Source organism: Salminus brasiliensis, chromosome 9 (assembly GCF_030463535.1).
Source record: "Salminus brasiliensis chromosome 9, fSalBra1.hap2, whole genome shotgun sequence".
In the NCBI taxonomy this organism is placed as follows: domain Eukaryota; kingdom Metazoa; phylum Chordata; class Actinopteri; order Characiformes; family Bryconidae; genus Salminus; species Salminus brasiliensis.
The window spans coordinates 32,922,476-32,948,357 of NC_132886.1; the positions used below are offsets into that span (position 1 = coordinate 32,922,476).

A 25,882-nucleotide genomic window follows, 5' to 3' on the forward strand; every position below is an offset into this window, starting at 1 on the left:
ATTTAAAGCTTAGGAGAGAGGATGAATGAATGGAAAGGCACTCTAGAAGTAGGTGATGTAAACATATTGCTTCCTCTGATTGGTTCTTACCCAAATTTAATCTCACTCAACTAAAATGCTGAAAAAAACCATGAAAATACTGAAAACTATAAAACTTTTTTTTTCCCCTGACAGTTTATAGTAACTTCAGTACAAAACCATAAATAATATATAATACTGCTTTCTTAATGCCCAGATTTCCTTTTTTTATCCAATTTTTCCCTTTTTCTCTTAATTTAGTACTGCCAATTAACTTATCCATTTGTTCCTCCTCCTAGCATTAGCAATGCTTTCGAACATTAGGAGGGTAAGAACTTAATATATGTCTTCTCTGCCTCGTTTCAAACTCCAGCTGATGTGGATGTGGGCAGCTATCACACTCAAAGCAAAGAACTGGTCCACAGTTCTGCCACCAACCAACATCACTTTTACAGTGAAAGTGCCATCTACCCAACCTTTAGCAAAACGCCATTGATTGGGACTTAAACTCGGCACCTGAGGGCCATAGACTACTGGGCCACTTTTAGCCCCTCATCTTCTAGAGGGTGCCCTTAAGACTTTACTTCCTGCTAACCTTGGTGGTCTCACTGAACATATTCACAGATGTTCAAAAAACATGGAAACCTAAATTCACCATATCATATCATGTCATTTTTGGAACCAAAGTGGCATAAATATCCATGTCTCAGTTTTGATGGGGTTATGCAGTTATGATTGGAACACAAGCACTGGAGTGCATGTGATGCTTGGCTGTAAAAGCTCCACTCTTTCAGATGTTTTTAATTCTTTATATAACAGTAAAACAAGATGGGGAGTATAATGTATTCATCAACTACAAAAGGATTTTTCAAAATCAGAAGGAAGTATTTTTAATGAAGCTCTCTGATAGCACCATCTTTCACCAAGAGCTTTCTTGGCAAGGCTCCTAATATGCTACAATTTGTATTGGAGTCGGCTAATATCTTTGAAAAGAAGGAAAACAAGAATGTAACATTTTTTGTTTCCTTCATCAATGGGGACACGCACTATTTTAACACAGGCCTTTGTTGGTGGGATCCTATCAGAGTAATTCAACGCATTACAAAGGTCAGAAAGACCTTGACATCCATTTAAAATATAACGTTATACACATAATGTGATTATTTTCAATGAGAGTCAGTGACACATAAGGCTGTGAGTGACGAAGTGGGCAAATTCATTGACACAATCATTATGCAAATGAGCAGGGATCTGCCAATCATAAAACAGGTTTTCATGTTCCTTCAAAACCATTCCACTGGCTATGGTTTCTAAGATTTGTTCCTTTTGGAAAATGAAGGTAACCACATTGCCAAAGGTAAAGCACAGTCTCTGTTGGGGAATAATACCTTTGCGAAGCATTTATACAGGACAATCTTTCTCCAAAAATATTGTGCAGTTTATTTCTTACAACATCAGAAGATTCTTAGTAAATTAACCATGTAAATATTTTTTTTGAAATAAAATAAAAAGGGTTTTTAGGCCTACATGGCCTTTAGTTGTTTGTCCAACTTGCTTCCTGCCTGAGAATCTGAGCTAAAATCAATATTCAGTGTTCACCAACAAATTGTTTCCAGACTGTCACCAAACTGTCCAAACACCCAAATTAACTTACATGGACATAATTAAGGTCAATACAGTACTGACCTCGGGCTGAGCTATTATTCTCTTTATATGCCTCTCACGTTTACCAACCAAGCCATTTTTAAAGCCTTGGGGCTCATTAGGGAGGAGGTCAGTAAGCCATGTGAGGGCTGGGTGGATGTCCCGGCCTCTTCGCTGCCACAGTCGCCCCAGGCTTCCAACCACCAAGTTCATGGATTAGGCACCAAATGGTGACTGGAACGAAAGGTAGAGAATACAGTACACAACTTAATTACAGTAAAGAGAGTTCCAGTGAAAGTGCATATAGTCCCTGAGCTAGTGAATCTCAGTGTGGATATATTTAATTAACTGCGAGAATCAGAATAATCAGTAGCAGTCTGTATATTCAAGTTGTGGTTAGTGTTGCTGAACAGTTTAACAGTGTACAGGTTAAAATGGTAAATGAATCTAGTGTTTCTTGCACTGATGTTCCTGTAACTACAGGTGCTGGTCATAAAATTAGAATATCATGAAAAAGTTGATTTATTTCAGTAATTCCATTCAAAAAGTGAAACTTGTATATTATATTCATTCATTACACACACTGATATATTTAAAGTGTTTATTTCTTTTAATTTTGATGGTTATAACTGACAACTAATAAGAAACCCAAATTCAGTATCTCAGAAAATTGGAATATTGTGAAAAGGTTCAATATTGAAGACGCCGGGTGCCACACTCTAATCAGCTAATTAATTCAAAACACCTGAGAGACACTTTATATGGTCTCTCAGTCTAGTTCTGTTGGCTACACAATCATGGAGAAGACTGCTGACTTGACAGTTGTCCAAAAGACAACCACTGACACCTTGCACAAGGAGGGCAAGACACAAAAGGTCATTGCTAAAGAGGCTGGCTGTTCACAGAGCTCTGTGTCCAAGCACATTAATAGAGAGGCGAAGGGAAGGAAAATGTGTGGTAGAAAAGTGTACAAGCAATAGGGATAACCGCACTGTGTTTTCTGAGGTCCAAGGTCAACGCAGCCGTCTACCAGGAAGTTTTAGAGCACTTCATGCTTTCTGCTGCTGACCAACTTTATGGAGATACAGATTTCATTTTCCAACAGGACTTGGCACCTGCACACAGTGCCAAAGCTACCAGTACCTGGTTTAAGGACCATGATATCACTGTTCTTAAAAAGAGTGGCTTGGGTGTCAGAGGATATGTGGATGGCTTTCCTCTCACATGTATTATTTCAGAGGTTTTGTATGGATGGGGCAGCTGCAGTGATGTGCTGAGCAGTTTTCACCACTGCATGCAGGGCCTTGAGGTTAGCAGCAATGGTGCTGCCATACCAGACTATGATGCAACTGACCAGGATGCACTCCAAAGTGGCCCTGTACAGGTTGCAGAGGAGCTATTGTTGACTCTCCTTAGCCTTCAGAGAAAGAGGCGTTGTTGGGTTTTTCTGATGTTGATGTGTTGAGTTACCAGATGAGGTCCTCACCTATGTGGACACAGAGAAATCAGATTTGAATTTGGATACACTGAGATCAAGACCACAGGTAAGCTCAGCCTATTTATCTCCAGCTCCCAAACTCATCCCAGAAGAACCCCTTTAGACCCCACCTGGCATTAGCCATAGTGCCAAACGGGTCATGTTTATCTGTTCCAGAGTGTCCTATTCTATTTGCAATACTTCTGTACAGGGACTAGAAAATCTTGATTTGTACATCTGTGTCAGCAATGAGTGCAAAGTAAAGTAGTAAGATTTGTTTATTAGAAGGGATGTCCACATTTGAACATATTGTGTAGCTAATTAGCTAATAATGTTTAATAGTGTTATTATGATTACTTAATGTAAGTGTTACACCGGGGAGACATTTTGTTCTGGATTGTTTGTGAAATTGATGTAAAATGGGTAGCACCACTCTTTGGACTATTTATTTTGCTAGTGTAAATGCTTTGATATACTGTGATCCTAAAACTGACAAGTTAATAACAACAGAAATTTGGTAAATTATTTAAGGAAGAAGGAGGAACACTAAATCACCCTTTGTATTGCACATATAAATTTTTTAAGTAAAGATTCTGTCTGACATTTTAAAGAAACACTGCATCATTTGATAACCTATTATGTCCATCTGCTGCATTTGTGGCATACTGTAAATAAGGTTCAGGGTTAAATTTAAGATTATGCTTAGCGGTAGGGGCAGGATTACATTTAATATAGTCAATTGCATGTCAGGGGAGAAAATGAAAAGTCATGACCAGATATTACTTTTAATAACATTTTCATTTGATTTTAGTCACATAAAATGAAAAATATTGTTTCAAAAGTGTTAACACCCATTAAAGAACTACCAATTTAACCTCTCACATGCAAAGTTTACTTAGTGTTAGTTGTCAGACAGTTACCTGGAGGTATCCAAGAGCAAGGCAAGAGGTTTTTTTTTACATAGTTTTTTTTTTTTGTTTAGCTTTTTTATTATTATTATTTTGATTTAGCAACAAGTGTTTGTATTGATATATGGATTGTTATAAAGTGGTTGTGTTTGTTGTTGTAAAGCACATGGGTGCCACCCCTACTTTTTTGCACAACTGTAGATTACTTTTTAGTAATTATTTTTTATTATTTTCTTTTTATTTGTTCCTCATTGTTGCTATTCTTCTTGTTGTCGTCGTCATCATGACTGGCTAGGTCAGACAATGAGGGATGAACACTCACAGGGATGATGCAATGCAAAAGAGTTTATTAACAAAAACAAGGGGATCACGTAAACGAAAAAGCAGCAAAGTACAGGGCCAAAAAACATACGTGACAACGGAATGTGGGTGAAAAATAACAAACCCACCTGAGGTTGGTGGAACCTAAGGAGCTAAGCTTGAACGTGAAAACAGAAAGGGAGGTAGAAACAATCACAAACCTGGCCGGGCCAGAGGATAAACGGGGAATAACAAACTGCGCTCGTCAGGCACTACAGAACTTGACGTAACTAAGGAGCTGTGAGATCAGTCGCTGAACCCAGACGGTGACACACGGACAACCTGAAACTTGGCACGCTCATGAACGGTAGAACAGAGTTGAACGGGTAGCACGAGGAAGCCCCACGGACGTCCTCGTGGAATCTAGAACTAGAAACTTGACCTCGGATCTAAAACCAGACGCCAACACGCCAGGATGGCTTAGGGTGAATAATTCTCGGTGACGAGTCCCTAAATACCACTGCCTCAGGTGAACCAAATCAACGAAACAAAGAACACAAATCAAACACACGTGATGACAACTAAAATGTGACGTGAAACATGAATGTCAACATAAGAGTCCGTGATCAAAGACGTGAACTTGAACCTTGAACTAAAAGTCCATGAAACATGACATGAAATGAACATCAATTTATAAAAGTCCTGAGGAGAGCCTGCAGGCCGCGGGGTGGGCGCGGCGACGCGAACCTGACAGTTGTAAGGTTGTTTTGCACTAATTTTCTTTTGCTTGTCAGCATTCTACAAATGTGTTTACTTGGGTGCGGAGAAGGGTTTAGTGTAAATATTAGGATATATTGTTCTTTTAGCTTAGTCTTATTAAATACTACTGTTCGAATTTTACGAATAAAATAAACAAATAAAATGGCTCTCTGGTGGTTTAGAGTTTCTGGGTCTCATGCCTGTTGTGTAGGAGGGAGGTTGGTTCACAGTGTGACACCTCCTCTTTTATTTGTAGTGTAGCAGGACCTGGAAACATGAGCCACCAGAATCCCACCAGTCAACAGTGGATGGAGTTATATGGAGCTGGTGCTTAGACCACAGGGTACTGGGGTAATCCAAGTAGAGGTGAGCACAATAAAAATGGGCCAATCAGGTCCATCGACTATTTTGGATCAACAAGGTGCTAATCTGGATGTCTCTCAACAGCGGCAATTGCATGATTTGTTGCAAAGATGGTGAGAGGTATTTGCGGAGCATGAGGAAGACTTGGTCAAACTGGGGCAGTGAGACATCATATTCCTACGGGTAAAGAAAAAAGATGGCTCCTGGAGATTTTGTGTAGACTACAAGAAGTAAAATTCTGTGACTCATAAGGATGCTTACCACTACCACGGATCAAAGATTCCCTAACAAGGCTGAAGACTGCTCAATGGTACATTAAATTGGACTTAGCCAGTGGATATTAGCAGATGGAGGTGGAAGCCCAGGATAAAGAAATGACTGCTTTTACCACTCCTTTATGATTGTTTGAGCAGACACCTTTTGGCCTCTGTAATGCACCAGCCACCTTTCAAAGACTTATGCAATGTTGTCTGTGGGGATTGTTAAATGAGACTCATTTAACAATCCCCACAGACAACATTGCATAAGTCTTTGTTTATTTATTCTCTGTTTATTTACCCAGATGACATCATTTGGAAACTCTTGCATCAGAAGCTTAGTCACAGTGGCCCACTAAGTTGCCAACCCTCCTCCAAGCATACAATAACACCATACACAGTAACACTGGCCGCACCCCCCATTTTGTAGTTATTAGTCAGCATGCCGGCATGCTACCGGTGGACTGGATTTATGGTGCAGGACAGGTAAATTAAGCCAGAGCGATGGAGGGATGGGTAAGACACCATTATAGTCTAAGACTAAGGCACTAATACATAATGCAATCTGAGTCTGAGACAGCCAGCGTTCCCCAAGGCAGTCCGAATAAGTCTGATTATTTTGTTGTTTAATGTATTTAATTCAGTTCTGCTAGTATCCAATCAAAAAGGTACGTCAAATTGGAAAACAACCAGTTTTGTTCATAGATTTCATGTTTTATCAAAGAGTGGATTTTCTTTCATCATAATGTCTTGGGTGACAGGACTGACAGTGTTGTGACAGGATTGGTGGTGTCATGACAGGACAAAGCATTTTCAATTTCTTATGATAATGATTAGACACATTTTTTTCTTAAAGCCAATAGAAATAATTTAAATATACTGAAATAAAACTGAAATATGCTGTAAAGCTGTTATTGTAAAAAAAAAAAAAAAAAAGCAAAAGCAAGTTTAAAATCATAGAATTCAACAAAATAACTCAACCTGGTTAAGTTATGCCACTTTCTCTAAGTCATAACTAATTAATGCATACTGCACACTTTTCAGTGTTTTATGTAAATGTGACAGGACATGACAAAAACATGAGGAAAGTTGTAAAATAATAGTAAAACGAATTGTCATTTGTCATTTTCAAAAGTGCTTTAAATAAGGAAACCTGTAAGCACATCTATTAATGACATGAATGACATTCCTTTACAGAACAAGTCACAGAAATAATTTGTTGTCAAGGTTTACATATGCCTATATTATTACAGTCATTCAGAAATGATCCAGACCCTAAATATGAATTTGTTATGAGAGTAAAGTCACAGTACAGATTCCTTAGATACAATGAAGAAATTTGATAGAACTGATTTTTTTGATGCAATTATTTCTTAAAGCCACCAGATGTCACTGTTCTCTAATGTCGATTTCAATGTTCCAGCGCTTCAGATCTTTTTCGGTACAATCAAGAAGAAGCATCAAAAGCTTCACCGATATTTTATCAGTATTTTTGTACATTGTGTCTGCAAGTCAGTTTGAATTTGATTGGAAGTTGATTTAGGTTCTTTAGCCACCATTCAAACAATCATTTGTTGCAATTTTCCATCAACTTCTCTTTTCCGTCCACACCCAGAGAGGTTAGGTTAGACTGCGGTTGCAGTCGTGGGTTTATAAATTACGTTGGGCACAATGGACACAGAAACATTAAGATCTCTGGAGATGGGCGTGTAATCATGAGATTGTCCATAGTTTTCCACAATTTTGGATCTCGTATCCTCAGATAGCTCTAATCAAGGGCAGAGAGACCGATCGCTTCCATCTGCCTTGAGACGTCACCTAGGTTCAACTGCATTGAGACTGTGCTACAATTAAATCTAAACGTAGAAAAACAAAAAGAGCCTGTCTTAATAACTTAATAGTAAACAATCATATTTAAATTGTAACAGCAACACATCAGACCTAAAGTTTGGTCTACTCAATATAAAAATTGTTTAATTAAAAAAAAAGTCATTGAATTAAATTAAATGAATGAAATTGTGATCAGATATTCTATGTTTTCTAACTTGGGTTAGACCTGTTAAATATTTAGCACTGATTGAAGCCTAATACTTTAGTTATTAATCAGAAACACTGTGATACCTTCACTTCTCTTGAGATTCTTTCAATTAACATAAGCAAACAAGAAAACATTGTCATTAATTAATATTTACCACAAGCGTACTATTCCGATATTTTTAAAATAATTTAGTAACTTTGCTGCAACAGCAATTAGTGTGTAGTTATAAATTACTAATTGTAGGAAATACAATTTAACATTTATTTTGAGGAGTAAGATGATCCACTATATAAGGCTCTATCATTATTATCCAAAATGTAACAGGGCCAACACATAATTTAATCATACACTATATATATATATATATATATATATATATATATATATATATATATATATATATATATATATATATACTAGATTTTTTACATTTATTTCAAATTTATTCATATAGCACCTCACAACAAATGGCATAAAGCAGCTTTACAAAGACATGGGTCTCCTTTTGAGCAAGCCACGGGCGACAGTGGCAAGGAAAAACTACCTCAGACAAAGATTAAGAAAACTCTAGAGGAAGCAAGTAGAACAAATAACAGAAGAACAATAATAAAACAAAAATGGTAAAATAAGAACTATGGCTAATGTTACACCAAGTCATAAATTAAAACTACGAGAAACTATGCTAGATATACTACAACTGCTTTCTTCTATCTACTTATTTAATTCATTTAATATTTTTGGTTATGCAAATAATAAACCCCAATCACAGTTATTTAATGATATTTTGTGTTTACTTTAAATTATGTCTCATCAAAATAAATAAAGTATTCATTTTCATCGTTTCATACAAAACAATTGTGCTGAGCATATGACCCCCGATTTTTAGAAATGCTAACAAAAGGAAAACAGAGAAAACGCTGCAGCACACCAGCAGACCACAACCAGCCTTGTGTCTCCTTTATGTCTACACAGCCTTCTGTAAAATTACGACACGCTTTGTTCTGCTGGTCTGAAACTGCTGGTCGAGAACTGCGGCTGGCTCTACTCTCCAGACCACTAGACGGCACTGTCTGTGATCACTTCCCAATTACTCAGGAAGTAGCGTCTTACACATACGTTTCCAGACATCAATGGTCTTAGCATGGTCACCTTCACGATGCTAAGGGCAGGGCTGGGGTTTCTTCAGTCAGCGTTAAAGTGCACTGAACAGGTAAAACGTAGCACTACCTATTATCCTTTGCTTGTTTTAGAGATTGTTCAACAAGTTTTGTTTAGGTTGGTTTGGAAATTAAAACGGTCAGACCAAGCCAGTTGTGTAGTGTATGTATGAGCAGCAGAGCTATCATGTTATGTAAGCTAAATCCACATCTTAGTAGCTAGCTCCTAGTAAAGACCACATCCAAGTTACTCCAGTTATGTTTTTTTTTCTGAGCTCTGTTTTTACGATATACGTGATATTTTAATCATTTCTGTCTAAAGAGTATATACGTGCATGTGAAAAAATTGATACCAAATTAAGTCCATTCACATAGTCATGTCTTTGAAACAAGATTTTATGAACAAACTCATAAAGAGGGCCGGTTCTGTCCTTCTTAGACCCAGTGCAGGTGGTGGGAGACAGGAGGATGACAGCCAAGCTGCTGTAGAATAGCTCCCACCCCATGCATGAGACTCTGGCAGCACTGGGCAGCTACTTTAGTGACATGCTGCTTCACCCCAAGTGTGTGAAGGAGCGGTTTCGCAGGTCCTTCCTTCCTGCTGCCATCAGACTGCACAACCAGCACTGCTCCCAGCGGACCACATAAACACACACTTAACTACACACACATGTTCAGGGAACAGAGATCCCTAAATGCAAAAATACTATGTGCAATACCCCCCCCCATGTGCAATTAAGAGTCATTTGCTGTAAATAATATTGTTATTGCTTTTTAAATTCTTATTTATATTGTGTATATAGTGTAAATTATTTATCTACATTTTGTAACTGAGTGTCTTGCTATCCCTTTCTGCTGTGACACTAAGAATTTCCCCCACTGTGGGACTAATAAATATCTTATCTTATTTTTTAATCATCATCATCATCATACTGCTCCTGGTTGCGCAGTCTGGGTTTCCTCAGATGTTGAATACGATACAAATAATTTGATATAAAAAAATGTTTGTGGCAAATTCTTTGCCTCGAGGCTTCATTTAATGTCACCAACGTCCATCTATTTTAAATGTCTCTGCTATCGCATCACTCCCACCTTGTAGAGGGAACTGTGCAGCTCCAGTCTCATTGTTTTACACCAGGGGTGCACACACTTTTTCAGCATGCGAGCTGCTTATCTAATGACTAAGTCAAAATGATCTACAAATGACCTACTATAAAAATGCAAGACATATATCTTTTTATAAATAAATTGGCGTTTCTTTATGTGTACAATGTTTGCTGGTGTCCTGTGAATAACTGCATGAACCAATATTGCACAATACAACTACGTGCATATTTTGTCATTAGCCTACCTTGCTCGGCTGACTTGCACTGAATGGAATCAATCAGGGATGCATAGTCCGAATAGTATTTGCTGATGGCCAGCCTCAAGCGAACTTCCAAATGATCATCAGAACGGTACTTGGACTTAATGATCTTCATGAATGAAAAGGCTGACTCACATAAATATGTGGAGCCAAATAATGCAGTCAAGGAGGTGGCACGTTTTCTCGTGTTTACCTCTGTAAGTAAATTCCAGAACTGTCCATGAGCTCTGAACTTTTAACTTTTGTTGGCTTGTAGTATCAAAATCTCATCCTCCACTCCAGAAGAGTTTAGATGAAAGTGTTGCAATTTTTGATGCTTCAGCATCCTCTCGAAATGTATAGCACATGAATGTAACGATTGGCTCGATTAAAGCAAAGTCTTGAAAGCGTTTGTCAAACTCTGAAAGACAAAAGCCAATCTGCTCTATGTAGCATGCACTGTCAAGCTGCACACATGACTTCCCTTGCGTCTCTAGCTCTGACGCGAGGTTCTGAAAGTTTGCCAAATCATGTTCCTGCAGATTTGAGAGTTGTTGCATTTTTCATTTGCATTAATATTGATCTGCTTTAATTAATATTGAACTGAACTCATTTCAGACAGAGCTCTGTTTCCCTCCGTGTGTAATCACAACTCAAGAGTGGTCACAGTCAAACTTTTTCAGATGCGTACAGAATAGCAGATCTTCATTGGCACATTCATTATCTGTTTAGCATTTTTGAGCACTTGTTGGTGTATTATGTAGTAGTAATTGAAGAAGTCCAGAAAATCATCGTCCTCCCTGCACTTGTATTTCAGTATTTCTGATTATGTGTAGCATGTTTTATGAGTCAATAGTGACTAGGCATGATGAGTAGCAAGACAGCAAATGCACCAAGATCTCACTCATATAATTTATCCCTCCTCATCTCCCTCCTGCACGCACACACAAACACTGATAGGTTACATCTCAAATGTGCCTTTCTCATACATAAGGTAGTAGTAAGAAATGCAACAGCTGGACAAATTCATTTATGACTTCATCAATGACCACATTAATTAGCATATATATTTACTTTTGGAGATAATTGATCCCTTTTGTATCTTTTATACTTTTTGTTATTTGTACTTTATTCTCAGATGAGCTATTGAAGGGGATACACCCCTTTTTTATTGAGAAAAAACTAAGACCAAATAGGCTAAGTTGTATTTAAGTTTTATTTTTCATGTACATTATAAAAGTTTCACAGAATAGTTAATTAAACGGGCTTAGTTCTGGAGTAGGGGTGTGCGTTATGTATTGTCTACAATGATATCTTAATTGTTGTTTTAACAATGTGTGAGCAGACATTACTGAGTATGTCATTCACTTTGTGAGAACCGTAAATCTGTGACCGTCAAATTCTGTGACCTCAGTGGGTAGTTTCTGAGATTTCTACTTGTTTCTTCTAGAAGAGGGGAGACAAAATGTCGCTGCCAGAAAGTGTGACCCCTGTATACTTCTATATGAAGTGGTTGCCATGTAATTTACAGTTTAAATGAAATAGATCTTGGATTTAAGATGTTTTAACATACATAAAGTAAAATGATAAAACTTCAAACCTTTGCAAATGACAATAAATAGCATGAAATATAAATATAAGGTAATATAAATACAGTACATTCATTAAATTACTATTTAATGTGAAAAGAAATTGTGTGAAACAGGCTTCCCTTATTTAAGGGTGAAGCCAGCACATGCTATACATGCATTTCTCCTTAAAAGCCTGAGAAATATGGGTCTTTCGAGACATTGTTCAGAAGAAAAGCGAACTTTGATTAAAACGTTGATTGGAGAGGGTAAAACTTATAAAGAAGCACAATAATAGGCTGTTCAGCCAAAATGATCGCCAATGCTTTAAAATGGAGAGCAAAACCAGAGAGACGTGGAAGAAAACGCCATTTGAGACTACCAAGACTACCATTCGAATGGATCGAAAAATAGCCAGAATGGCAAAGGCTCAACCAATGATCAAAGACAGTCTCAAGTTACCTGTGAGTACTGTGACAGTTAGAAGACGCCTGTGTGAAGCTAATCTATTAGCAAGAAGTCCCCGCAAAGTCCCACTGTTTAAAAAAAAAAAAAAAAAAAAGACGTACTGAAGCGGATGCAATTTGCCAAAGAACACCTGACAGTTTGTCAGATGACCCCCAAACTCTGAATTCAAGCCACAGTACACTCTGAAGACAGTGAAGCATGGTGGTGCAAGCATCATGATATAAGCATGTTTCTCTTACTATGGTGCTGGGCCTATTTGCCGCATACCAGGGATCATGGACCAGTTTGCATATATCAGAATACTTGAACAGGTCATGTTGCCTTACGCTGAAGAGGAAATGCCCTTGAAATGGGTGTTTCAACAAGACAACAACCCTAAACACACCAGTAAACGTGCAAAATCTTGGTTCTAGTCCAACAAAATTGAGGTTATGGAGTGGCCATCCCTGGACCTTAATCCGATAGAAAACTTGTGGGGTGACATCGAAGATGCCGTTTCTGAAGCAAAACCAAGAAATGCAAATGAATTGTGGGATGTAGTCAAAGCAGTTACCAGTTGACAGAAGCCAGAAGTTGGTTGACTCTATGCAACACAGATGTGAAGTTCTAAAAAAAAAAACTGTGGGTATTCAACTAAATATTAGGTTAGTGATTCACAGGAATGCTAAATCCTAAAAGTTTGTAAAGAGTTTGTAAAGACAAATGCAGACACTGCTATTTTTTTTTAACAGCCCAATTTTCATTTTTTGTTATTTTCTGTAAAGTAGTTAAAAATTATATACATTTCTTCATGTTTTGTTTTGGAAAACCGTATGCAATGTTCCCAATGCATGGAAATAAAAACTACTATAAAGATTTTCTGCTTTACTAATGTTTTTAAACACACTGCTATTATTTTGAACACAACTGTATGTATGTGTGTATATGTATGTGTGTGTGTGTATATATATATATATATATATATATATATATATATATATATATATATATATATATATATATATATTCTCTGCGAGGAGTGTGTATGTCCTCGCAGAATCAATACATTTAAAAACTGATAATTTGTTCTTGCACCTATTATTCCTTTGATATTGGATGTGACCAAATGCCCTGCTTGATGAAGCTTTGTAGGGTTTCATCCTTGCTGGTCTTCTGTCATTATGTAAAGCGCTTAATATGTAAATAAATGGTTCAATGTAACCATTGTCTGACACGGAAGACAAAGGAAGACTGGCCAATGAATCTGCATTTGCTTTACCCACATATGTGTTCTAAAATTCTATTGGATTCTATTGGTAATCGTGTGGCTGCAATGTCCATGAATTGTTTGAGGTAACATGGTAGCCATTTCTTGATTAAACATATAGATAAGGACTTCAGTTCAGTTTGCAACAATTGCTCTGCTGCATCAGATGCCTCCAAATAACCAATGCACTGAAGGCATTTGTCCTGGGCATATGCATAGAATTTCCATAGGTTGATGCCAGTGATTAGAATATTATTTGAGAGAGTTTTGGTGGAGGCTGTCTTATTTAAACCTCAGACATTTAGTTTGGTTTGCTCTTGATTGAAGTTACTATTTTTACAGGTGTCGCTGCACAGTAGAACAGGGTATTTTTCAGTGAAACAAGGGTTGTCATTTCCAGCATTCCGACAAGCATTTCTCAAAGTTTTCTTGGTCTTCCAGGCGTCAGCTTGTTCTCCATTGCTACATACATAACATTATACCTTCGGCAGGGTCATAGGCAACCAAAGCGTGGTGGAACAAAGGCTGGCACACGTCCGAAATGTGCTACTGTAGCTCAAAGTACTAGGTTAATGCTGGTTCTGATGGAAAGGTGCTGGAACACGCAGTGCATTACAGGTTTGTTTTTTTTTTGCGCCTATGTTGACCAGTGTCCACTGCCAAAAAGCACATGAGCAATGGATGTAGGTGGCCTGATGAGTCGTTTTTTTTGTTTTAGTTTTTTTTCCTCCAGTGGGGTGCTTTGGGCAGTGTTCTGCTGGAAAACCTTGGGTCCAAGTCCATTTTGAATGACTTTGAATTAAATGCCACAAAATTGTATATGAGTGCAAGCAAGAAAGCCTATTTAAAGTCTGGAAAGTGTATAATATCTACACATACAAATGTAAACATTTTTACTGCATGACTGCTTGTGAAATGATCACTACATGGTAAAAAGTAAAAGAAATATCAGGAATATGAATGTTAACAAGTTTAGTTTGTTTTCAATGTATCTATTATCGTATTTGTTTTAGGCCTGCAGAGGTTATTATGTTGACTGGAGGATGCTACGAGATGTAAAGAGGAGACAGATGGCCTATGAATTTTCAGACACAAGACTACGCATCAATGCCATCAGGAAAAACACTCTTTTACCTAAAGAGTTACAGGTGTCTTATTATATGTATTACTTGGTAGTTCTTCCGCTTGCCAGGAGGATTCCCTGTTTTGGGGAACTTTTTCTTGGCCAGGTTACTATGTCCTTATGCGACAAGACTTTTGTCAGGGACTGTATGTTGTTGAATATGCTGTTTATTGCTACAACAATGTTGTCCCTTGGCAAAACACTAGATTGTCAAACATCACATTATAAAATTGTACAAAACAAAAAATACATTAACCTGGGCAAAGTGTTGTTTTTTTAAATTACTGTTCAACTATTCACAGTAATTATAGACTTCATAACAGACTTTAAAAACATTACAGGTGTTCTTTGTAAGTCTTTACTGGGGCAGAAACAATGCAGCAAGACAATCCAAAAATGCAGCTCCCCTTAATATATACACATGCTTAAATTTATGCCTGAAACATACCATAGTCATCAATGTTCCACTTCTGTTTTTACAGGATGTAGCTGATAAAGAAATTGCTGCTTTGCCCCGAGACAGTTGTCCAGTACGCATTCGCAACAGGTGTGTGATTACATCACGACCACGTGGAGTAAAGCGCAGGTGGCGTGTGAGCCGTATTGTGTTCAGACACCTTGCAGACCACAACCAGATGTCTGGGATACAGAGAGCTATGTGGTAACAACTGGCAACACTTGGATTTTTAACACAGTTCAGTGACTGGCAGTATCTGTATGGAGAAGGCCTCAGATCAATATGTTCAACTGTGTCACAGTAAAAAAAATAACATGCATCATACTTGTAATGTACCAAGGATCTGTTTTGTTTTTAACTTAGTAAAAGTTATTCAGAGATTGTGTGAGCGTTTCTGAATGATTTGTTTTAGAAACTTTTACTATTGTATGCCATTATCAACACTTTTTAGAACAGTTATCAAGCATTTGAAAAAAGGAATTTGGTGATTTCGCTGCACACTTACAACTGTCACTGCACACTGCTAATAGTGGAAGCATTCATTTTGAAAAGGCCAACAATCCATTAACAGCAGCATTTGCATCAATCTTAGATTCTGTCGGCATTACCCAAAACATGACCCAAAACGCGAGCATTGATAGCATAAATATTATTCCTCAAAGCTCAGTAGTATCGTTACAATAAGCCCAATACGATCATTACCTAATATGTTATGAGCTACAGCGACCTTAGCCTACTTTCTATCACCAAACAGAGCTCAATAGATGTTCTAATGGTCTAAAAAAAAAATATCCTTTGATCTACCAAGTTAGCATCATTCAAATGTAAAATGACAAGGCAAAAAACAAATCTTGCACCGTGATACATTGATCAAACCCATACCTTAAAACAGAGGGTGCAGAAATGGCAGACGACAAAACTAGAGGTGTTCCACTCTGACCTGAAGGACAGCCTAATTGAGTATAAAAAGGTACTCATTAAAGCTCAGCCAGCGTATTTGGCCTTGCTAATCGAGAATAACAAAAACAATCCAAGAATACTTTTTAGTGTGATTTTAAAATGTACTAAAAAATCAAACATGTTGGTCACCTGGTGTGGCTGATTTCAAGCATAACTTGGTTGTAGAACAAAGGCTGAAAGACCTTTAGACCTCTTTTAAAAATAGTAAAACTGTCCCTTAGCTTAAGGCATGTACCCAAACCCTTAAATTCACAGTCATGAAACCTTTGATCAAGAAACCAAATCTTGATCCTAGCATACTGTCTAATTACAGACCCGTTTTTAATTTAACATTTATTTCTAAAATCCTAGAAAAAGCTGTGGCCCAACAATGCTGCTCATATGGGGAGGAACCACATGTATGAGAAATTCCAGTCTGGATTCAGAAACCATCATGGCACGGAGACAGCCCTAGTGAAGAAGATAACAGACGATCTCCTTCTTGCCTCTGCTCAAGGTTATGCACTCTACCTCAGTGCAGCCTTTAATACGATAGATTACACAATTCTTTTTGAAACGTTAGAGAACATGGTTGAAATAACAGGAACAGCCCTATCATGGTTCAAATCATATCTAACTGAACACTACCAGTTCATAAAGGTAAAAGATTTATCTTTAAATGATACAAAATTGGGGTATAGAATTTAGCAAGGCTATATTTTAGGACCACTATTAGTCACATTATACATGTTGCCACTGGGCACAATTATAAGCAGACATGGTGTTCCAACAACTTCCATTGTTTTGCAGATGATATGCAGCTCTATATATCCGCTAAACTTAATGATAAATCTAGATTAAAGAAAACTGAGGGCTGTGTCCTTTTAGGTCCAAAAGCTGCAAGAAGTAAACTATCAGACTTTATGTTAAACTTGTCTGATTTTTCTGTTATTCCTGGTTCAGCAGCTAAAAATCCTGGAGTCATATTTGAATCAGATCTATCATTTGACCAACATATAGCTAATATAACTAGGACAGCCTTTCTGCAACTTTGAAACATTACCAAACTAAGAAATTCATTATTTCTGCAGGATGCAGAAAAAAATAGTACACACTTTTATTACCTCAAGGCTGCTGAGTACCTGTAAGATCTTATTATGAACCATAATGAGAGAGGGAATTTTAAGGCAATTTTTATTACTTTCTTTAAGTTAAAAGTTTAAATACACTAAGATTACTATGACTTTAAACAATTTGGGACAGCCCATATGATGTCATGTCTTTGGAAGCTTCTGATTCTGAGCATCTGAGCTAATTAGAGACACACCTGTGGATGTATTTTAAAGCACACCTGAAACACACTGCTTCTTTGTGTAACATCATGGGAAAGTGCCTTGTTCATCTGTACAAACAATTATATGCACGTACAAACAAGATGGGAATGTCCAGCCATCATACCGCTCAGGAAGGAGACTGTGTCCCAGAGATGTGCTTTGGTCCGAAATGTGCATATCAACCCAAGAACAAAAGCAAAAGACCTTGTGAAGATGCTGGCTGAAGCTGGTAAGAGTGTGTCATTATCCACAGTGAAACGAGTGCTGTATCGACATTGGCTGAAAGGCCACTCTGCCAGGAAGAAGCCATTACTCCAAAAGAAACATAAAAAAGCCATTTAATATTTGTAAATGCACAAAGGGAAAATGACCTTAATTTTGGAGACATGTCCTGTGGTCTGACAAACCAAAAAATTTACTGTTTGGCCATATTAACCATTGTTACGTTTGGAGGAAAAAGTATGCTTGCAAGCCTGAGAACAACATCCCAACTGTGAAACATGGTGTGGGGTTGTTTTGCTGCGGAAGGGATTGTTGCACTTCACAAAATAGATGGCATCATGAGAAAAGAACATTATGTGGAAATACTGAAGCAACATCTCAAGACATCAGCCAGGAATTTAAGCTTGGACGCAAAGCATACTGTCAAACTGGTTACAAAGTGGTACAAAGGATAAAAAAGTCAATGTTTTAGAATGGCCATCACAAAGCCCTGATCAAACATGGCTCAGTTACACCAGTTCTGTCCGGAGGAATGGGCCAAAATTCCTGCCAACTATTTCGAGAAGCTTGTGGAAGGATATCCAAAACGTTTGACTCAAGTCATACAGTTTAAGGGCAATGGTACCAAATACTAATGAAATGTATTTTTGACTTATAATATATATAAAATATAGAATAATAAAAATTGCCTAAAAAAATCCCTCTCTCATTATTCTGGCATTTAGCAAACAGAAATTATTCTGGTAATCCTAATTGACCTAAAATGGCAAATGTTTATCCTAAATTCATGTCAGACAAAAATGCATATATATCTTTTTATATAGTGTATGTAAACTTCTGAAAATGTATTTTAAATGCATAAAATGTGTGTCTGTATGATACTGTATATATGTTTGTATACTGTCTGTATATACTGTATATATGAAAGAGAAAAGGCTTTTTTGTGTAAACTACTTGACAAGGTGTTCATATTTACGTTTATTACAGATTTAATCTATTAAATCATTGCAGCAAAAAGGTTAATAGGAAAAAGACAAAATAAATCAAATGTATGTTCATATGTGTACAAACATATATACATGTGTTTTATTGTGTCATGTCCTGTGGGTATGGTGTGTTTTAATGCAGCTACCCTTTTAGTAGCAGATTAAGAATTTTCCACGTATTTTCGTACAAACGCCTTATTTGTTGTAAATACGTTGTCGCGGAGCAGTTTTTGTGTGCCTTTATTTTGAAATTGGTCTTATATATCTAGCGCGTCTTACAGCATGGTAAATTATTGTATTTAGATTCCGATTCCGAAAAAGATTCCCTTTTTAGCTTATCTGTAATTACAATAGTGACATATTCGTTTGGAAATATTCATTCGACTGTGATGTTTGATCGTGACGGTACTTTTAAGTAGTTTTGATGCTTAATTTGTCGAAGGGAAACTTTGCGGAGGAAATGAATCGGACGCAACGCCGGAAAAACAAATCTTTGAAGAGGCTGTGGCAGTCCAGTTCAGCTAGCTAGCTAGTTCACTATAGCTTAAAACTAGATGTTTACTAATCTGTGGTAAATAACAATTTGGTGATATTTTTTTATTTAAGGCAGGCACAGCAATGGACCTCGGTGAACAGGTAATTTTAGGGCTGTTTGTCATCATTAACTTAGCCTTACTCAGGTGTTCTAATTTAGCCAGACAACACGTGCCAGCTTCACAACCATGTGAACAAATAACAACTTTTAGTTTATTTGGTTTAGCTTGACGTTTGGAATTCTGATAATGGGTAGCTAGCTAGCTAGCTAGCTAACCAACAACATAATTTGGTACAGGAACCTGTGCTAGCCTGCCTGCCTGCCTGTTTCACCAGTGCAGTGGGCTGATATGACATCAAAGAGTTTCGCTACCAGGAACCTTAAAACGGTTTCTAAAGTTTTGTTGTTAATTCTTTCAATATTGTGTTCAGATTTTTGGCCTTGAGACCGACTTGAAAGAACTAACTCGTCTTCTGGAGCTGTGTGGAACCAAACGTGCCTATGACGTTCTTTCCCAGGAAAAGATAAAGATAGAGAAGGAGCTATGTCAGAAACGGCTCCAAACAGAACAACAGACAAAGAGGGAAACTGGAAATAAGGCAGACACTAATGCGAAGGGATATACAGTTAAAATAAGTAACTATGGTAAGCATATTCCAAAAGTCCTTTTCATGGTCAATAAGTCTGTATTAGACTACCTGAGTTACTTCATTAATTTCTCTTTGTTTTAGGGTGGGATCAATCTGACAAATTTGTAAAAATCTACATCACACTCAAAGGTGTACATAAAATTCCTGAAAGTGTTGAGGTCAACTTTATGGAAAGGTACCATAATATTTTAATTGTAATTTTTATGGACACTTTATGCTTTTAATTCTCTTTTTCAGTGGTATATTCAGGAGAGGAAATTGGCTAATACCAATTAAATATCCACCTCAAGTATGATGTTTGCAAAAACAATAGTCTCTGTGCTCTGGGTTTTTGTTGTTTTGTATTCTTCAAATTAATGCAGCTTCATTTCTAAAAAGTTTGTAATCCTTGCTGAGAATCTGATGTCATATTGTGGTATCTGTTCTGATGACTTGTCGAACAAATATTTTTACAGGTCCTTCAGTGTGCTTGTTAAAGATTTGGATGGGAAGAACCATGAGTTGACCATTAGCAACCTCTTGTGCCCCATTGCAATAGATGAGAGCAGTAAAAAGGTTTGTCACCTCCTCCTGTCTATTGTTATGTATTTGCAGTGCTTATTCTAATAAAGCAAATGCATCTCTTCAGCTTCAGTGAATAGATAGTGGTTGTGTATAGCTTCTTAATGTTTCTGTTGTTTTTTTTCTGTTTACAGTTGAAAACGGACATGGTACTTGTCATGTGCAAGAAGAAGACAGCAAAGAAATGGGAGTGCTTGACACAAGTGGAGAAACAAACTAAATGCAAAGAGTGAGTATACCACAGTCCCCACATAAATTGCTGCCAGTCTTAAGAATTCACAGTATTTATATCAAATCAGTGCAAATTGGATGGACTGTGGGATTACATACAATAGCATACAAAAGTTTAGGTACCCTATGCATTTAAGTATTTTAACTTGTCCTTTCATGTCTGAAACACAAATGTATTCACACAGACTTGGACCTTGATGGAATTAGCATATTCACACGGGTGTGTGTATGACCAGTTTTAACAAGGACTTGCTTTCTTCCATTCTAATTCAAACATTTTTTTTGGTTTAACAATAAGTGAATGAGCAAATGAAGACCAAATTTACCATACTGATATCTCCATGTTCGCAGTAGCTCTGTATTGTGGCCATTAGCACTGCGATTGCTCAAGTAACCAGCAAACCCCTTTAGAAGTTCTGTATGTGTCGTAAGTATGTAAAGACATTGTGTGACCAGAAAAACTGACTTTGCAGGGATGGTTAAGCCAGCACACTGACCATTTTATTAGAATATTTTAGTATTTTAAATATATTTAAACATATGGACATTTGATCTTTATTAGAACAATTTAGGGAGATGGAGGTAATATTACTAAACATATACAACTGAAGAAATGTATGAAATGAAAATTAATAGATACTAACTAATACTATTTTCCTGTGATTAAAAAGTTGACACTCCCACATGTATTACTTCTTCGTTTCTACTTCATTAGAGGGGATTTTGGTTTGCTCTTGATTGGTGTAGTGTTATAACATTGGTGAGATCCAGAGAGTTCTCTGATGCCTTCAGAAAAAAGGTTGTAGATACTTATGAGTATAGTAAGGTATGTTAAAAAGCCATGTCACTCTGCTGCTGCGTTCTCTTCACTGGCTTCCCGTAGCTGCCCGCATCAGATTCAAAACCTTGACACTGGCCTACAAAGCCAAGAATGGACCAGCCCCTCCGTACTTGATGGCAATGGTCAAAAGCCGATCCGTACCAAGAGCACTTCGAGCTACAAGTACGGCTCGGCTCGACCCGACCCGCCATCCCTCAAAATCCATGGAAGACAAGCGTCCAGGCTTTTTTCTGTCCTGGCACCAAAGTGGTGGAATGAACTTCCCCTGGGTGTCGCTCGCTGTCTTCAAACGCAGACTGAAGACCCACCTCTTCCGAGAGTACTTGGGCTAATAGTAGAGCGGTCACCTTATTGACTTGTGTTTAGTAGTGTCTAAACTTAGAGGTATCTTTAAATTTTTAGCCTATTCAAACTAGCTGAGGTTATTCTTGGGTAAATAGCAAAGCACTTTTGTAAGTCACTCTGGATAAGAGCGTCTGCTAAATGCTGTAAATGTAAATGTAAAAAAATCATAATACTTAGAAATCAGCCATTCTACTGTTCACAAAATAATTTGCATGTTCAAGTCAGGCTGTCCTAGCAGTCTAACAGCAGACCACAGTATGCATAAAGAAGTCTCCAACAATCCTTCATGTCGTCATGGGATCTACAGGTAACTCTTGCCACAGCTAAGGTCAAAGGACAGCATCTTTCAGTAAAAAGAGACCCCACCCATTTGTTTTGTTTTTTATGGGATGTGTGCAAGGAGGAAACCCTTGCAGTCAAAACAAACAAACAAACAAAAAAACATCAGAGCAAGAATAAAGTTTTCCAGAGAACACCTATACCAACCAGGACACCAAGAACAACGTGCTTTGGACAGATGAATCCAAAGTTGAAGTATGTGGACACAGGACATGTTTGGCACAAGAACCCATATCAGCCGTGAAGCACGGAGGTGGAAATGTCATGATTCGCGGCTGCTTTTTTAGTAAGGCTATAAAAGCTCTCAAACATGGCATTCTTTATTGTATGAGAGTGTTCTCGAGGAAAATGTGAAAACATCTGTCTAAAACAAAAGCTGACACACCATACAGCTGAAAGAACTCTGCATGGAAGAGCAGGAAAAACTTTCTCCCAGTTGATGTCAGCGACTGGTAGGTCATTGTATTAAATGTGTAACTAGAGTTATTTGATCCAAGGGGAGGATATATCAGCTACAGTGGCAAGAAAAAGTATGTGAACCCTTAGGAACATTTAGCCTTTTTTTGCATTAGTGATATAATGTGATCTGATCCTCATCCAAGTCAAGTGTTTCGACAAATATAATGTGTCTAAAATAATAACACAGTTAGGTCTTTATAGAACACACTCATTCAACATTTAAAGTTCTAGGGGAAAAAGTAAGTGAAAGCCCCGGCAGCAATAACCTCAACCAGGTGCTTCCTGTAATTATGCCCATTCCTCCTGGCAGAACTGCTTTAGCCTCATGTCTACGACTCTCTTCAAGTCAGTCCATTGCATTTCAATTGCAATTGTTTTTCATAAGTCATTCTGTTGTGAACTTTCTCTGGTGTTTTGGGTCATTGTCCTGTTGCAGCACCCAACTTCTACAGAGTTTTCAGCTGATGTACAGACACTCCCACATTATTCTATAGAATTTGTTGATACACTTGGGAATTTATCCCCTCAGTGATTGTAAGCTGGCCAGGCTTTGATGCAGCGAAACAGACCAGAATCTGACTCCAGTTAGCTTTTCTGAGATCATTAAGGGTTCATATACTTTATCCACTAGCACTATGAAGTTTTATGGTTGTGTTGGAGGAATAAACAGTGAATGCATGTGGTGTGGTTTAATAGCCCTTCAGTGTGTAATGTGCCACGTGCCTGTCTCAGTACTATAGTAATGTGGATTGTCCTCCACAGCAAATCGAGCTTTGATGAGAATGCAGATCCTGGAGAGGGACTGATGAACATGCTGAAGAAGATTTATTCTGAGGGTGATGACGAAATGAAGCGCACAATCAACAAAGCCTGGGCTGAGTCTCAGGAGAAGAAAACCAGAGGAGATGACTTTGACTTCTGAGTCTGATTGCTGATTCTCTCAAGAGTGAACCCTCCCACTACCCTTCCTTACCTACATACCATTCCTATAAATTACTTTATTACTGTTTATTTTTTTAGATGTTATACTGTATATTTTCTGTCTTGCAGAAAGAACTTATAGCATGCCTTTAAATGTGTTCTATGTATCTGCAATAGCAACTGCAACCAGTTGATATCTGTTAGAAGAACATGGGTGTTTTGAAACCAATAGGAGGGAAAAATAAAAATGCATCCCATTGGCAATTCAAGGATGTTCCATGTTAGAAATGCTAAAGTGTTTGTACTGTAAGAATTCGAGTTTAAAGCTTAAAGTTATTTACTTTTGTGAAATCTGCACATGTAAAATAAAATGCAACACAAATTCCATCCAAGGCTAGCTGTGGATTTAGGTTATTATAGCCCTAGACAAGATCATACTTTTGAGGCCCCTTCCAGGTGTGTCCAAAATACTTCTGATATTATTCTGATATGTAATTTGAATCAGTGCATGTATGCAAATATAAGATATGTATCTTGTTTTAAGCGAATGTCTGCATTTAAGTAAAACTAAATTAACAAATTTCAAATCAAAATATGTGAACTTGTTGAGCAGATGTTCATATTGCCTATTTGCATGTAGGCATTAGACATGAATTTCAAATGCAATGTGACATGGTAAGTGGGTAGTTTTGCATGGGAGCAGTGTGAAAGAGGTGTTCAATACAAGAGGATGCTGTTAGCTGTAAAATCACTTCTGATTCTGTAAAGTCTAAATATTGTAGAAAAAATGTGTGTGTGGAACCTTGCAATGATGTGAAGGTTCTTTACACTTGTCCCTTTGCAGTATGGGGCAGTGGTGGCTCAGCAGTTAGAGCACCGAGCTCAGCAAGGGGTTAAAGGCAGAAGCCAAAGACAATACAAACAAAACTAAGCCTCATTCATTGTTAAAAGCCATTTGGCTAACTCGCCTGTTGCTACATTTATCTATGTAAATTAATTGTTTCTGGAAAATAACAACTGTGCAAAACAAATTATAAGTATTGAAATAGGTGCTTAATCAACCACATCAAATCGCTATACGAAACACAAATATTAACCACATTCTCATTCTCACAACTCATTTTAGGTTTATTTGGAAAAGCTACATGTGTTCAGTTGTTTGCAATTAACAAGACCAATTTAATACTTTTATTTTAATTTCAGAATTATTCAACCCCCTGAACAGAATCCAAAAGCACTCTTGTGAAAAGTGATTCTCTCCCTTGTTTGTAAACTTCGTCTTGCTGCACAATGTGTGGCAGCAGTGACAAAGCTCTTTAACTTTCTCTGTCTGTAGTTTTCATCTTAGGAACACTTAAACTATAAGAGACAAAATCAGAAAAAAAAAATCCAGGAAATCACATTGTAGGATTTTTTAAAGAATTTATATATATATATATATATATATATATATATATATATATATGCAGGTGCATATGTTCTGCCTTTGCCAATATGTTTGTTATGTGAATCTAACATCAAGGTGTTTTTGTTACATACTGTTATTTGCCTGTCAGTGTGTGATAAAGGCAATAAGTAAAAGAAAAAAAGTATGGAACGTAATCCCTTGAAAACTATTAAGTGTTGCATAAAATCCCTTAATGGTAATTTCCTTTAGAATTATTTAAGGGATGCCAAACCTCACCTTAACACTGCGAACACTGAGAAAATGATTTTTTTCAGGTTTTTGAAGACGACCATGTACCTAGTTTTTTTAGATTCTCTAGATCTAAATGAGCTACAGTTATTAAGAGAGTATAGATTTTACCGTCGTTATTTGAAATCAGCAGCAAACTGTTTAGCAACTAGGAGTTTCCAATCGTTATTCCAGTCCGTCCACGGCGTTATTGATGGAACGCACATCAGGATACAGGCGCCTCGGACACACAAAGACCAGTATGTGAACAGAAAGTAAGTGAGTGTGCAGCTGGTTTGTGATCACCTTTGCATAATGAAAAATATTGTTGCACGTTGGCCTGGAAGCATGCACAACATGTGGTGCCGTAGGTACAACCTGTTACCAAGCACTTAGTAGTCTTTCACTCTACATTTAACCTCCGTATTTAACCCATCTGTGGCAGTGAGAAAACCCTGCAGCAGAGGGATTTAGATACATTGCTAAGGGACACTTGGCCGTGACTGATGAGGGAGAATGAAGCACAGTTTCCTTTTCCCGCTGCCTTCACATCTTGCTGGTCCAGGATGTAGAACAATTTGTAATGTGTCTAAAATATGTAGCTATAGCTATTTAGTATAGCTAATTATTGGTAATGGTATTACTGGAATTAAACCTATAACAGTATACTAGTTTATCAGGCTTGCTAAAACTATCCATAATTGACGTGATAACGT

The 25,882-nt window shown here is 37.4% G+C and overlaps 2 protein-coding genes across 2 annotated transcripts; both read left to right on the plus strand.

The window, feature by feature from the left end:
* The first annotated feature begins 8,874 nt into the window (after positions 1-8,874).
* mrps14 (mitochondrial ribosomal protein S14) lies at positions 8,875-15,513 on the plus strand. Its single transcript, XM_072688252.1, has 3 exons — positions 8,875-8,974; positions 14,562-14,696; positions 15,154-15,513. Exons 1-3 carry the CDS (start codon positions 8,906-8,908, stop codon positions 15,334-15,336), a joined length of 387 nt encoding a protein of 128 aa, XP_072544353.1. The 5' UTR covers positions 8,875-8,905; the 3' UTR covers positions 15,337-15,513.
* Positions 15,514-18,904: 3,391 nt separating this feature from the next.
* On the plus strand, positions 18,905-24,066 carry cacybp (calcyclin binding protein). The gene is made up of 6 exons (XM_072688251.1): positions 18,905-19,245; positions 19,576-19,789; positions 19,876-19,969; positions 20,250-20,349; positions 20,490-20,584; positions 23,333-24,066. Exons 1-6 carry the CDS (start codon positions 19,228-19,230, stop codon positions 23,490-23,492), a joined length of 681 nt encoding a protein of 226 aa, XP_072544352.1. The 5' UTR covers positions 18,905-19,227; the 3' UTR covers positions 23,493-24,066.
* Positions 24,067-25,882: the final 1,816 nt, after the last annotated feature.